The sequence below is a fragment of the Epinephelus moara genome, chromosome 3 (genome assembly GCF_006386435.1).
Source record: "Epinephelus moara isolate mb chromosome 3, YSFRI_EMoa_1.0, whole genome shotgun sequence".
Taxonomy (NCBI): Eukaryota; Metazoa; Chordata; class Actinopteri; order Perciformes; family Serranidae; genus Epinephelus; species Epinephelus moara.
The window spans coordinates 14,307,479-14,322,940 of NC_065508.1; the positions used below are offsets into that span (position 1 = coordinate 14,307,479).

General features: G+C 41.4%; 1 protein-coding gene across 2 annotated transcripts in view; it reads left to right on the forward strand.

The window, feature by feature from the left end:
- Positions 1 to 15,462, forward strand: part of LOC126387380 (FRAS1-related extracellular matrix protein 2-like) — a 75,469-nt gene that overhangs the window by 20,117 nt on the left and 39,890 nt on the right. For both annotated transcript variants that reach the window (XM_050039910.1, XM_050039918.1), the window contains exon 3: positions 5,523 to 5,669. In XM_050039910.1, coding sequence (XP_049895867.1) covers positions 5,523 to 5,669 — 147 coding nt within the window. The remainder of the gene's footprint in view (positions 1 to 5,522; positions 5,670 to 15,462) is intronic.

Sequence of the window (15,462 nt, forward strand, 5' to 3'; positions counted from 1 at the left end):
TTGACTCCGGCCTGTGGCACCTTGCTGCATGTCACTCCCTTTGTCTCTCTCCCCCTTTCATGCTTAACTGTCCTGTCAATTTAAGGCAAAATGCCCCCCCAAAAATATTTAAAAAGAAGCCTTGCTAATTTCAGCAACTATTTTAAACACATATAGATGGTTGATGACATATTTGAAATTTGAATCCTTTATAAACTATCATGCCCAATAAGCACCCCCCTGTACCTTTCTTTAGTTTTATTCATATTTGATTTATTAAACAAAGTAGCTTAAATTCATTCAGTGGCTATGTCATTATGTACTGTAGGCCACTAATATCATATAAAAAGCTACCGTTCACAAAAAAACGTAGCGCGATGCACAACATTTGCTCTGATGAGAGTGCACGTCCGTGGTGTGTCAGATTTGATATGTGTGGCCGGTAAATGATTGAGCCTAATGGAAAAACGGTACAGTTCAACAGATATTCATTGGGGAATGACAGCACATCTAAACGGGGTCTGAAGATCCTCTCCCAGCATCAGGCATTTTGAATTAATTCTGCCTCGATATCGATCAGATTTCCTACATACAGACAACCCATGTCTGTCTGCCAGCTTGCTTCAGGCTCGGCAGTAGGGAGGAGACAGGGTGAACTCAGGGTTTCTTAAAGAAAACCTGCCAGCAAGCTTAGGTTCACAGAGTGATTGTGGTGATTGACTCAGAGTTTGACTTATCTCTCTTTCTGGAACTGAAATCCCAGAGTTTCCCTCATTTCAGGGTTAACATACTCAGAGTTTTCACTAAGGCCTAGTCCACACGAGCACGGGTATTTTTAAAACCGAACTTTTTTGGCCTCCAGTTTCACGGGTATTTTTAAAACCGAACTTTTTTGGCCTCCAGTTTTTAAAAAATCTGCATCCATACGAGCGGTGTAAAAATACCTCCGTCCACATGACACCGCAAATTCCACTATCAAGCAATGTAATACACATGCCAAAGCAGTAGGTGGCGATTTAACTCCTAACTGTAAGGCCATTGTAGCCAATCAGAAGGCAGTAAAACGTCATTACTGGAAAAACAACAACAAGCGTACTATTATGCAGCAGGAGCAGTCTCCGTAATAGCACACTCTTGCGCCTCTGTTGCTGGATGTGGTTGAGTAGCGTTAGTTGTATGATACAGCCACAAAGTGCTGATATGCTGCTAAATAGCAGCAGTATTTTGTTTAGGTCCATCCTCAAATCGTCTCTCGCACACACTGGATCGGGTAATAACACAGCTGTTTTCTGTTTACGTCGCACACTGTGACATCATACAATGGAGACAAGACAGAATAACTGTGGTTATCCTGTCCACACATGACTGCTGACACCGGACTTTTCCAAAAAGTTCACCCTGGACTCCGGTTACAAATAACTCCGGTTGCAGGGGCCCAAAACTGCGGTTACGTGTGGATGAAAGGCCAAACCGTGAGCAAAGAGTCATGGTTTTATAAATACCTGCGTTGGTGTGGACAGCCCCTAAGAGTTTTCACTAAACCCGCTTTCTGGAATACCCCTCTGGAGTAGGAGGACATGGGCAAAAGGAGGGAACTGGAGATTGGCTATCAGCAAGGGTGGAGCAAACAAAACTAATACAGAAAAGATGTGAAGGGAAGACTCTGGGAACAGGGAAGGACTAACGAGACAGGTGTGACAGAAAACAGGCGGGAAAGCACACAAAGACAGGAAGTAAAACTAGACACGACACATGAGGAGAGAATCTACAAAATAAAACAGGAAGTCCATAATATAAACCCAGGATCATGACACAAACTGATTCACCCAGATCAGTTTGTCTCAAATCTTATACATGACTTTTGCTCAAGTCAGAATCACATCAGACTCTTATTTACAAAGCCAAAAATAACTTTAGCTCCACTTTGGCTTTAACACTCACGTCTCTTGACTTCATAGCCACAAGTAGGTCAGTAGCACTTGCTTTGATGTGCTTTTGAGCAAATGATTGTACCTTCACGTACAGTTTCTGCTTGGGGTCAAGGATATACATAGTATCTCTGAAAAGAAAAGGTTTGATTGAGAAAATCTGTGAGGCTTACTGTGATAGGAGAGCTTGCTCTGATTCTCTTTGTACAAAAAATAACTTTTATTTAAAAGCAAATAGAGGTGCCACTTCCTCCGTTTTGTTTTTAGGAGCCTGCAGTGCATTTTGTTTGATCGGTAATTGCACTGCAGCATTTAATTTTGGTTGTGCACCAAAGTGTCTCTGTTAGAGCTACCCAAGGGGATATTTTGAAAAGTTTTAGAAAACTTTAAAAACAGCATGCAAGCTGCAACATTAGCATTCACTTAGAGTTGCTTTTCTGGTCACCTGAGGAATATTCCAATACTCACTTCCCTTATTGCTCTGGTTAGGTCTCCACTAACTTCTGGGAAATATATTGCTCAGCTTGCTCCTTGGCAAGTGACGTAAATGAGAGCATTAAGACTGAGTCATGAGGTGAGTTTTGGGCCAAACACCAAAACAATGAGCTAAAAGAGGCAGAAAATCGAAGCTTGCTTGACTGCATTGTTCAGACTTTACCGACTCAACTCTGTATCTTAGACAGGAGTTGAGTCTCTACTCTTACAGACCATGTGGACCCTAACAAGATATAATGGTGTGGATGACATGCGGCATCCTCATGTTCACTCACAGCACTGAACATATATGGTGACAAGCCCCTTTGTGACTATAAAATGGTCTCTTCTGCTGACAGTGATTATTCTGTAAAGTAGATCCTACATCACAAGGCAGCATCAAACTGAAGCATCAAAGTTTTTCTCTGCAGATTTCTCAGAGTGCCCTGATCCTTGAAATTTTCTGTGCAGAAACTATGATCCCTAATTGGTTCAAAACAACCCTCATGGTGAGTTTTTTGTTAGGAAAGCCTTTGAAAGGGGGTGTAAAGTGAATTTAGCTCTATTGAGGATGATTTCAAAGCTGCTTTTTTGTACGGTCAGCACATGTGAGAGGTCTTTTATCCCTTCCGAAAGGCTGGAGGAATGAGACAATCTGAAGCCCTCTGACTCAGATCCCTATTGGCTGCGCACAGCTCTTTACCTTCAGTGGGATGTCACACAGAAGGACTGGAACACACACACAAACACAAACACAAACGCACTAAGATCTTAGGCAGCTTATGCTGCATTTACTATCAGGGATCTGGGATGAAAGTGAAGGTTGCAGTGAAGTTGGGACTGAAAAGTTGTGTGTGTTTGCGTGTGTGTGTGTGTGTGTGATTTTGTATTTGCGACCGCTAAGTGAGCCTGAACTTGGCCCACAGGCTTTTTGGAGGATACATGAGCTCTGATTATATTAGCTGTGTCCTCACCTCAGCATGTTGTTGCAATGTCTGCCAAGCCAGAAAGTGTTGAACTTTTCACCTCTGCTGCGTTTTAGCACCACGTCGGCATACTATGTTAGAGATATAATCCAACAGAGAGCTGAACCTGTATATGCACTTAGTTGCACAGGGTATCATCTCCATGCTTTATGGTTCTATTTATGATATCTTATTGATCGGGGTACAGAAATACTCTTGTTTTATTTGTTATCAGCGAGTCAGAGTGCAGGATTAGTAACAGAGTAGCACCACCTTTTTTGCACGATGAGGTTTGAGTAACTATGCTGCCCTGCTTTCTTTATGACCTCTACAGTGATGGAGGTGACACGCTGGGCTGCCTGTGCTTTTAACAACCTTACTGCTCCAGCATTTAAGAGGCATAAATCACTTGAAAGAACAAACAGCTTTGAAATTGTCCTCAATAGAGCCAAATGAGATTTCCTTTCCGACAGCCTACACATTACGTTTGCGCAAACAGTCCTCCACCTCTGTATTTCCTTTTGTCAGTAAAACACACACACACTTAGGCATTTAGTTTAGCACTCACAGGAATACCTTGCATACTTATTCATTGTTTAACACACACAAAAGCAGAGAAAAAAAAAAGAAAACCTTCCCACCTCCACTTCTTTTATTCAAGTTTTACAATGCTATCTCATTATTTCCTTTCATTATCGCAGAACTCAATCCCTTTCCCTTGCAGGTGGGTAAATTAGCTACACAAAGCAGCATCCTTCCTGTCTGCTTGTTGAAGTGGCAGCTATTGAGTAGTTCTATTAGCCTAGCACTAATATGACCATTTACTCTGCACACTAATCCATAACAACACAGATTGGCTGGCATGCTTCAAATCCCCAGGATGATGTGCACTAGCGGGAAGAAAACACTGTTTAACAAGTTGAAATTCTCAATTTAATTATAGAGTGCATGAAAAGACTGTTGGATAGATAAAGGTACAAAATTGTGTAGTTTCATTTTTTATGAATCTGTAAATATTCTGCAGCAGATGTGTTGTGAACATTTGGACTGCGCATTGAATATAATTAAAACACTTCTTCTTCATTACAGTTTTACGGTAATTGCCCCCTTGGGTCACAGAATTTCCCCCTCATAGTTTCCTTTCCAGTTTTTACAGAATATTGAACTCAGCATCTGGTTGTTAAATAGGCACAGACGCACCCCAACACATACTGTATTTCCACAGTGACAGTGTGTTAACACTTCCAAAGGGTTATGTAACGGAGCTGTATGCGACACTCAGAGCATATCTGTGATTGAGAGTCTGAGCTAGGATTGTCTGCACATGACTTTCAACATGGAGGTGGCAGAGCCGGTGGCTAGCAGCTATCAGTGCATACAGTGCAGACAGTGCTAACAGTGGCAACGGTGCTGACAGAACTAACAGTGTTAACGTGGAGGTGAACCAGAGGGTGAGCGTTACACTTCCATGACACCGGACAGCGTTATAACTGCCAAATGAGCGCAGTACAAAGCGGCAACAATTAAATAGCAAACGGAACACACACAGGGACTCATATGCACTCACATGCACACGTGGCCTGACCGTCTACCACAACAACAAACAGAGAAGCTTGGATCACAACACACACAGAGGGAGTGTGATTGTTTGCTGCTATAGAGTTATAGAGTGCCCCAGGAATGGGTCATAAAACCTGGAAATGATTTAGCATTTTAGCACTAGTGTTTCCCTCGTCTCAAATTCATTGGGTTTTTCTGAATGAGTTTTTGGTTGAAACAAGGTCCAAGGTCAAGGTGGCTTGTTGTAGTGGTGACATTAAATCATGTGACCGTAGTGTTGTTTATTTATAGCCTAACATTTTTACTTCTGGCGATTGCATTTAGGTTTCAATAATCATAAAGTTGTGTTAATTTATGAAGATTATTTAATTTATAGAGCTTATTTTCTGCAGTAATCCAAAATGCAATGGAAAATTCCATGGGCTTTTTGACGAGGGAACCAATACAATGGTAACTTCAGAAAAACGTCAATCCTGGAGCACTCTATTAATGCACACTTTTTTTTTAAAGCAACAAATTTGGCCATTCAAGTAAGTATGAGGGACTTTATTTTCATGAAACAAAAAACTGTTCACAATCAGGACTAACAAAATATGTTCTCATATATTTTGTCCAGGTGGGAACAAGCTCAAAGGACAGCAGTTCCGTCTGGACTGGTCCTGGATCTCTCTGGAGAAAGAGTACTACGTGGTGGACGAGGAGGACAAGTTCCTGGAGGTAGTGCTCAGGCGGAGAGGATACCTGGGAGAGACTTCTTTCATCAGTAAGTCTTTTTGCTCTCAGTCTGTCTTACTTTCTTGTCCAAGAGGACATCCAAGAGGCTTTGTGTTTGTAGCCGTGCTAGCAGGTTGCCTCTAGTGATCTGTCAGCTGGTCGATTAGTGCACCACTTTGGTCTAGACTGAAATATCACAAATAACAACTGCCGAGTTCACTCCAATAACATTTGGTGCAGACATTCATGGTCCCCAGACAATAAATCCCAAATGCTTTGGTGATCCTCTGACATTAACTCTAGTGCCACCATGAGGCTGACATTTTTTGGGTTTAAGTGAGATTTCTCAACAATTAATGGATGGACTGCCATGAAATTTAGTCCTTTCATCTCCCTCCTCAAGATGAATTGTAATAACTTTGATGATGACCTGACTTTTTGTCTAACGGCATCATCACCTCAAATTTTTGATTGGTCTAATTATTTGTTAAACTGATGCCATTCCCATCAACCTCAGCTGTACTTTGTCATTTCTACTAATTTGCAAATGTTAGCATGCTAACACACTAAACAAAAATAGTAAACATGGTAAACTTACAGCTGCTAAACATATTAGCATAGCATATTAGCATCTTCATTGCATGTTAGCATGCTGACATTAAAATGTAGCTCAAAGCACCACTGTTTGAGTACAGTCTCATAGGTCTGGTAGCCTCTGAGTCTTGTTTTAAACTGACAGTCTCTACTGTCTCCTTTTCTATAGCATTCATTTAAAAGTTCATTACCTACTGTTAAAGGGGTAGGTCAGAGTTTTTGAAGTGCGGTTGTATTAGATACTTAACATTAGTCAGTGTATTACCTTCAGTAGATGGCGGCAGGAGTACAGACACAGCAATGTACTGTTGTGGATTGGGGTAACCAGCAAAACCTATTTTAGCAGCTGAAAAAAGGTCTATTAGTTAAAGTGTATTAGGGCTGCAACGATTAGTCGACTAGTCGATGACTAATCAACTATTAAAATAATCGGTGACTATTTTAGTAGTCGACTAATCAATTTTAGTCATTTTTCATAGAAAAGTACTATAAAAGTACCCCAAAATATTCTTATTGCAGCTTCTTACGCTCAAATATTGGCAGCTTTACACACTCTCCCATGACAATGAACTAAAACCCTTTGGCGTGAGTACGAAACAAGACATTAGATGACATAATTTTGGGGTTTGGGCGAGACAGACCGACATTTTTCAAAATTTTAACACATTTTTCGATAAAATGATTAGTCGACTAATTGAAGAAATAATCAACAGATTAGTCGACAATGAAAATAATCGTTAGTTGCAGCCCTAAAGTGTATGCCATACTGAGAATATTTTCCCTGCTTACTTTGCCATCAGACAGCCTGTTCCTTTGGCACTACATTTTCTCGCCATTACAATTTCCGTATTCCTACGCATAAGCACAGCTGTGACGCACACTGTATTACGTGGCAGATCAGGTGTTTGGGTCAGACTTTCAGTGGTTTATGAAAGAACCAAGAAAGTCAAGAAAAATGAGTGATTATGACAGCAACAAAATGCCATTTACTGTGGAGGAAAGAGGATACCTTTATGAGCCAGACTATAGAGAAGAAGTACTTTTGTGCAGGGATACTAAACAGGCTGAAAGAGAGAGATGTGCAGGAATACATAAGTTATACATTTTAGAAAATATAGTGCCAAAGGAAAGGGCTGTTGGAAGATGAAAAAGTGGTGAAAATACTCTCACTGTAGCGTCCACTTGGACTGACAATTGTTGCTAAACCCCCATCCACAGCAGTACATTGCTGAGCATCCGTGATGGTACTCCTGCCTGCTTCTCCAAACTGGGAGCATACTAATTGACATCAACTGTAGGTAATACACTGACTATAGATGAGTACATCATACAACCCCAATTTGAAAAAAAAAAAAATCTAAACTAACCCTTTAATATTAAGTTTTTGGCTTTATGTTTCTCTTTCTGTGTGTAATAGACATAAGAGAAAAAGCGCACAGAAAAACATCAAAGTGTTAATGGAATCCAGGAAATAACACACAACCAGGATCTTATTTGTCTACTTTTTTGCCTGTATGATGATGGGTAGTGTGCCCAATTTTGTCATTTGCTTGACTTCAGAGCTTTATGTACCTATAATTCACCTAGAGTGCTGCTCTCCACAACACATACAGACCAAACACAATCTCCAACAGTTGAAGGGAAAAAAGCAATTGCAACATTTCCTTTCAACACAGACTGTAACCAGATTTATCCTCAAAGCCAAAGTAATTTTGTTTGGCCTTGAGCCATTTTGAAGTTTAAGAAAAGAGTTTTTTGTTATGAGTTTGAGGAGGCTAGATGAGATAGCTGCAAGGTCAGTGTGGTGCCCTGGATGTAACTATTTTTTTAAGCAGCCCATACAGGAAAATAATGTCAAAAAAAGTAATTTTGCTACCAGTCTGCTTGTGTAGCAACATGCAATTTTCCTTGATCTTCAAAGTTCAGCTTTATTTGTCCCAGTTGGGCAAGTGGTTTGTCACAGTGGGAACAAGAAATAGGCATCAAAAGGAGTACTTGTCAAAATGCAATAAAAATGCATTGCATTGAGCATGTGGATACAACAAAGTCCAAAAAAGGAAACTCTGAGAGCATAAATACTGGTAAGCTTACCAAGATTAGATCAGGTAATTGATCAAATAACATCACTGATATCATTAGTGTCACAGTTAGCAGCATTGTCACCCCATCATCTCCTCATTTCCACGCAAAGCAAAGCTGTAGATATGACTGATTGGTGATCTGTTTCTATCTCATCGGCTTAAAGGTTTCTAATGGCTCTGACACACCAAGCTGACACTCAGCTGTTCAGCAGTGTATGGTAACTGCCGCCTTGCAGTTTGACTGGCACTGCTGGCTCCCAAAGTGCCCGTTTGCGGTTGGCCAGTTTCTCTTGTCCCAGTGTTATTTGGAGTAGAAAAAATTGATCACTTACATTACATTCTCTCATGCACACCAGCTCGTCGTTGGTTGAGGTCTTCACAGCTGCGTTTTGCAGTGTGTAGCACAAATTATGACAATAGACGGGAGCTGAGGCGAGCTGATGCGTCAGTCGGTCTTTGTCAAGCTGTGTTATGTACGTGGGTTTGATGCGTCAGGGCCTCAAACCGCAGTGTAAAAGGAAGGGTGGGGAAGAGGCTGAGATGACATTATAGGAATGCTTCACCCAAGGAATGAACACTTTTAGATCAATTACTCATTCTGTGCTTTGCAGAACTTGTGAAGAAAACTTTGTTTCTCTGGTATGTCTTAATGGTGAACAAAGCATCCAAAAATGGAGAAAACTCTTGAGGAACTGACCTTTCGCTAAGCCCCGCCCCTTTGTGATGGTCCAACAAGCTGTTGGAGTAAGCATGGAGCCCACACTGTAACTAACTGCACTCCCTGAAGAAATAATATCATATTTTTGGAAAAATGAAACAGTGATTCCAGAGAGAAGCAGACAGAGGGGTCTACAGTCTGTGTTTGAAGGATATATCCAGGATGTCAAACTGACTCAGCAGCAACAACAGGTTAAAAAGACAAAGATAGTTAGAAGCTAAAGCCGAACTATAGGCTACAGATCACAGTGTAAAAGTGAACCACCACATCACTGCTGATCGCCACACAAGACAATGAATATAAAGGGAAACTTTGCCGATATTGAACCAGCTGTGTGGCATCGCAGTGTGTGCAGATGAACTGTGTTTGGCTTTGCCCCCGTGCTGCTGCCAGCACCCGGACCTCTGCCATTGGACGGGCAGGGATCATCTGCACATAATGTGATGACACAGTTTCCCTGCTTCCCTTCACTGGTTCCTGTACAGCAGGGTCGGTCTTTGTTTCACTGTTATAATCATTAAAAAGCAAAAGCAGCATGTGTATACATTCGTGCCCCAGGCACAACATTTAGCTCCAAATCCACAAAACCAGCCTGAAAATGAAGGAAATCTGAAACAACTGCATTAGAGTCAATGGAGCACTAGTCTCTATAAACAGACTCTACATTCACTGAATGTAGCGTCTGTAGGCAAACCCCGGAGATCTTGCCTCTTGAAGAGCGGAAGAGCCCTGGTTTCCGGTTGTAGGCTGTTTGTAGTCCGCGTGATATTGACCAATCACGTTTGAGCCGGCTGCAGTTGTTGCCAGGTTAAACGGTCTGTGCGGTGAACTAACGAGGCGGAACATAATTGGCGTCACTGCAAACTCTGAATCCATCGCAATGGTTCAGCATATTTACTTACATATAAACGGAAGTTGGAAATGGAAATTCGCCTTCTCCGCCAAAATCAAAATCGGGGGTCTGCCCCCATCGGCTGTATCGCCGTCTGCCAGAAGTCAGACGCAGAATACAGCCGATGGGTTCCGTGAATGATGGAGCACAGCTGTGTTGTTGTCGGACCCTGGTCTGAGCCCGGGCGCAGGACTTAACGAAGGGTCAAATGAAGTAAATGGCGGGCCACATATTAGTAAGAAACACAATCTCCCTTTACTTTAACTCATCAAAAATTTTCTCAATTTTTTGCATCCTCCGTTCACCATGGAGGCATGTGAGAAAACAAACTTTTCTTCATGAATGAAACATAATAAGTGGTGTCAAGTATTCCCTTCACGATCACACCAAATACCAAATACAAATACTTAAGTGTTCTGTTGACATCATGAAACCTGCTCATCAGTCTGTTCTTGGGAAAATTAGTCAGTTTTCTGAGAAGAAAAAAAAGCCATTGTGACATTTTTTCCAAATTAGACCTGTTTTGCCCTTAAACTTTTGCTTTTCATCCATCACAGGTAGTTTTTCCATCTGCCTTAGGTATCGAATGAATGACTACTCCTGCATGAAACATTTTACATAAATGCCAAGTGACTAACAATAATTGTGAATCATCTGCAAACTTAAAAATAAAAATGAGCATCATGCCGGCTGCAGCACTCATCGCTGTACAAAAGTAGGCAGAGAACACACTGCTGGCTCTGTGTTACTCAAATCTCAAATCCAGCCAGCTACACAAACATCAATGCCAGAGTTTTTAATAAGCTTTTTGACCAGCAGATGGAGGTGATTTTTTTGTTGAAAACAACAGCCCATCACAGTTTTTGGGCTTGTGTCTGAGTGTTTGCGTGGATTTGAAGGTTAAAAGGATGATGATGATGGTGATGATGTTGTCCCTGAACACTCCTCTCAGCCCAGACTTTGTCATGCTGCAGCTCGTTCACTCTGGGAGAAGCAGCAGCTGTAAGCAGCTTTTACTCTCTCACACTTCTCATCATCATTCTGATCCCTTTTAATCGTTGGGTCAGGTGCTAGCATCACAGTGTAGCAGTTTATGTAAGCTTTAAGACTTATCTACCTGTACGCTGGTGTGTGTATGTGTGTGTGAACCTGTGTGTGTGTGATTCCTCTCTGGAAGGTTTTGAGTGTATCTCTTGGGCACACATGAAAGCTTGCGTTCTGACTCTCATCTCTTTGCACAGTTGATGTGTGAGCACCTGGTTATCTCCGACCACACACACACACAACACATTCACTTTCAAGACCTTCTTTTGAATGAGCAACTAACATGGTACGTAGACACTGTGCTAAAATGCATCAGTGTGAAAGTGCTTTCCTCTTAGCTCGACGTAGTTACGACAGGTTGAGCTGACGCATTTTTATGCGTATGTGCACGGTTTGAAGGGAGATTAAAGACGAGGAACGCTACTTGTAACCTTAAAAAAATGTGTATCATACCCTACAGCACCAAACCAAAGTCACCCTGACAATGGTAAACGGTATTTTAAATAAAATTTGTATGTATGCTCGCATGAACTGTATGTATCTCTGTTTGTGTGTTTATAAGCCCGGTGTGGATCTGTTCAGGCACTGATGATGAAATACAGTCTAGTTTACGGCAACACAGAATGAAAAACAGAAAGTGATCGAAGTCTAATAACTTTCATAGATTTCAATTTGCTGGGCTGGTGAACAGAAGAATGGAGCGAATGAACCAATAACAGAGTGGGGACATACTCCAGGTGGACAAAATAGCAGGAACATACAACGCAATAAAGCCACGGTAATGGCACCATCGATTGATGTTTGGTGTCAGTTGAACTCATTATAGGGCTGCTTGTGTTGCTGTTAGGTAAATATCTCTTTAAGACTCGGCGTTGGTGAGGCTCTATTTGTGTTCCTCTTTGCTAAATTACTTTTCATGTGTTTAGCTCGAGTCTTAATGATTTTTGAGTTTTCTCCTCACCACAGTGTATCATTTTGCAGTGCGTGTGAAGGATACACTTGACTGGCCTCTTCAGAAGTTCTCTCATTGTGCCTTGATAACATTGATTGTCAGATAGCTATTAAAGGTGACATGTACTGCGGCTGGTTCTCAAGTTGCTTTGTGACTCTTGTTCCTTGTCCTCTGACTGTCATTGCCTTTGAAATTTGGATTCAGAGGGACAGACAAAAGAACAGAATCACATTTTGAGACAGGATATTAAGTTCTCAGAACAGAATCAAAGCTGCAAAGGAAACGTCAACGCTCTTTTAAAAATTCTTAATAAATCATTAACAGATAAACACCTGCTATTCTATGGAAAATTATCTTACTACTTACAGATATTTAAAATTGTCATAATACAATCACATTCATGTCACTACTATAAAATACGAAAAAAACAACAACGACAAAAAAAACAATAACGATGTTGAAACAGCGCAGTTCAAAAGTATTACAGCAGAGACACATTTTCCAGCACAGCACTGGATTTGAAATGAAACAATAACTATCAGGTCAAACTGTGAACTCCCAGCTTTATTAAAAGCTAAAGTCAACTAAAGTCTTTTCAGTGCGGTAAAAGACATATGTGGCACAATCTCACAAACACGACCCAATTTATGCCCGGTCCAGCCTGGCACAAACCCAGCAGGTCGGGATTGGGCTTTATCAGGTTCAGGCAGGAAATCAAAGATCCAATGTTGGTGTACAAAAAGCCTTAATAAATGTTGCATTATTGAAAAACTTTTCTTTTCTTTTTTTTTTTTAAACTGTGGAAATTTGTGTTTTTATTCAGGCCCAGGCCCAAAACCACTGCCATGGTAAGGGCTCCAGTCAGGCTTGGACAGAAGCTATGCGGGTTAATGTAGTAGGGTCAGGCCTGATTTTTGCAGCCTGATCATACCTCTAACCCACATCAGATGAACAGCATATGCACTCCAACCCTGTTTACAACCAATTTGTGGGGACAGAAAATTGTGGAACAATCACATACAGTATCTAGTTGCAAATCATTTGCTGTCAATGACTGTCTGAAGTCTACGGCACACAGATATCAGCAGGCATTTGGTATCTTGCTTGGTGATGCCCTGCCAGCTCTAAACTGCAGCCAGTTTCACTTCTTGCTTGTTTTGGAGGTTTAATCTCTTCACTTTGATCTACAGTATTGAAATGCATCATTAGTTTGATTGAGATCAAGTGTCTTATTTGGCCAGTTAAAACACAGTTTTACCATAAAACCTGCTTGTTTACCTTTAGTATATTTAGAATCTTGTCACATTGTTTGATAATTGGTGGATTAAATGAAAGAAAACAGTGAAAAATGCTCACCGCAATTTCCCAGAGCCCTAAAATGACATAATCCGATTGCTTGTTTGTTCCACCAGCAGTCTAAAATCCAAAGATATTCAATTTACAATCAAATGAAACAGAGAAGATCAGCAAATCCTCTTGTTTGAGAAACCAGAACCATCAGATGTTTGGCATTTTTACTTTTAACGATTAATACATTATCAAAATTGTAAATTATCAAAATGTTCTGTTGATTGACTAATTGAAAAATATAATGATTTTTTCAGCTCTACAGAGGGCTATGAGTCTGTTCAGCCAATATGGTAAAAAACACCCTAGAGGCTCAAGCTTGGACTTTAAAGGTCCAATGTGTTGGATTTAGTCGAATCTAGAAGTGAGGTCGTCGGTGAAGATTCTCAGTCATCCAGGTCATGGTAATCGTAAGTGCTAATATCGTAGGCAACTGGACTTGCTGGCGTTTCTTGAAGACGTTTCGCCTCTCGTCCAAGAAGCTTCTTCATTCTTTATTCATTCTACCAGTCATTTAGAACTGAAGAAGCTTCTTGGACGAGAGGCGAAACGTCTTCAAGAAACTCAAGCAAGTCCAGTTGCCTATAATATTAGCACTTACGAGTAGAAGTGAGGTTGCTGAACTTACACTTCTCCAGTGTGCCCAGTGTGTAGAAGTATGGTGGCCGAAGCAAAAATATGAATGGCTTGTCTAGAGCCAGTGTTTGGTTTGTCTATTCTGGGCTAACCCTAACCCTAACCCTAACCCTACTAACAACATGGCAGACCCCATAGAGGAGACCTGCTTGGTGTGTAGATATATATGTCTCATTCTAGGTTAACAAAAACACAACAATCCAGGTGTTTATAAAGTAATGACAATGTAGTTATGCAAATTACACACCATCTCAAAGCCGATGTGCTGAAGTTAAACCAAAACAATTATTTACATCAGCTTACCAATATTTATCTCACTCGATGTGCAAGTGTGTGTATGTATGAGATATGCTAATGGAGGAAATGAGAGTGTAGTAGGATCAAAGCTCACAAGTAAACCAGAGCTTTAAATGAACAGATACTTCACGATGAAATGAAAAAAAAATCCTGTACATATAAAAGGAAAAGGAAAACAAGAAAAAGCAAAAGAAAAATAAAAAGCCACACAGGATTTCCTGGCAAGGGTAGACACTCTACGTGCTGATAGATGGACAGATTACATTAGATTAGACAGGGAGTGTGTCAGGGATGGAAAATCGGGGCGAAAAACACCCTGCGATGTTGTCAGAAGTTTGCTGCTGTTGCAAGGGGCTAAGCTGATGAAAGCTGCTGTGGTGCCAGGCAACGGTGGAGGAGAGCTGTTACACATGCTCCATCACAACAGGACGTGCAGGTGGAGAGGATCAGTGAAGGAGGAAAGCAGAGATAAGATCAAGGTTCAAAGATGCCCCCTGCAAAGCAGAGCTCAGGCAGAACAGGGCTGGACAAGAGCACAGGGATCGGATTGGATTCCTCTACCACTTCACTCACTGTCTCACTTCTTATGAGAGAGATGACTAAGATATCAACCTTCAGCTTAATTCTTCATGGGTGTTTGCCCTCTCCCTCACCTCCTGCGTCTTCTTCTAATTGAGTTCTGCCGCTGTTTCCTGTCTCCTGTGACACTGTCCCACCGACTTGTCCACCCACTTAACCTTCTTTTCTTTTCATCGCTAATCTCTGCTCACCTCATCTCACCATGGAGAGCGTTTGGTCCTTTTGCACCTAACCTGCTTTTCCTCATCAAAGACGCCATTTCTCTTCTTCCTCCTCCCTCGCCGCCTTATAGCCCTGGGTCTACGCCATAGGCTGTCTTACATTCTTCCTCCACCCACTCTCCCTTTGTCATTCGCCTTATATCTACCCTCTTCTCTCCTCTCTGTCTGGTGCTGTGCTCGTTCGCTGTCTGTTCCTGCTCTGTCTTCTCTTTTCCCACTTCCTTGTGTACATTCTGTATGTGGTTGTTGCTACCCATTGCATTGTACTTCAACTGGTTCTTCTCCATCTTTGCCTTTGTTATTTCACATCCTCTTGGTCTGTTCCCCTAAAGAAACCCTCCACTCTCAAAGTCCTCATCCTTGACACATCTTTCCTTTCCTGTCCTGTCCTTCCCTCTCTTCTTCCTATCTTCTTTGCTGTATGAGTAATATGAGGAACCCCATGGGGAAACAAGATGGAATTGAATTCTCATTCTTCTTT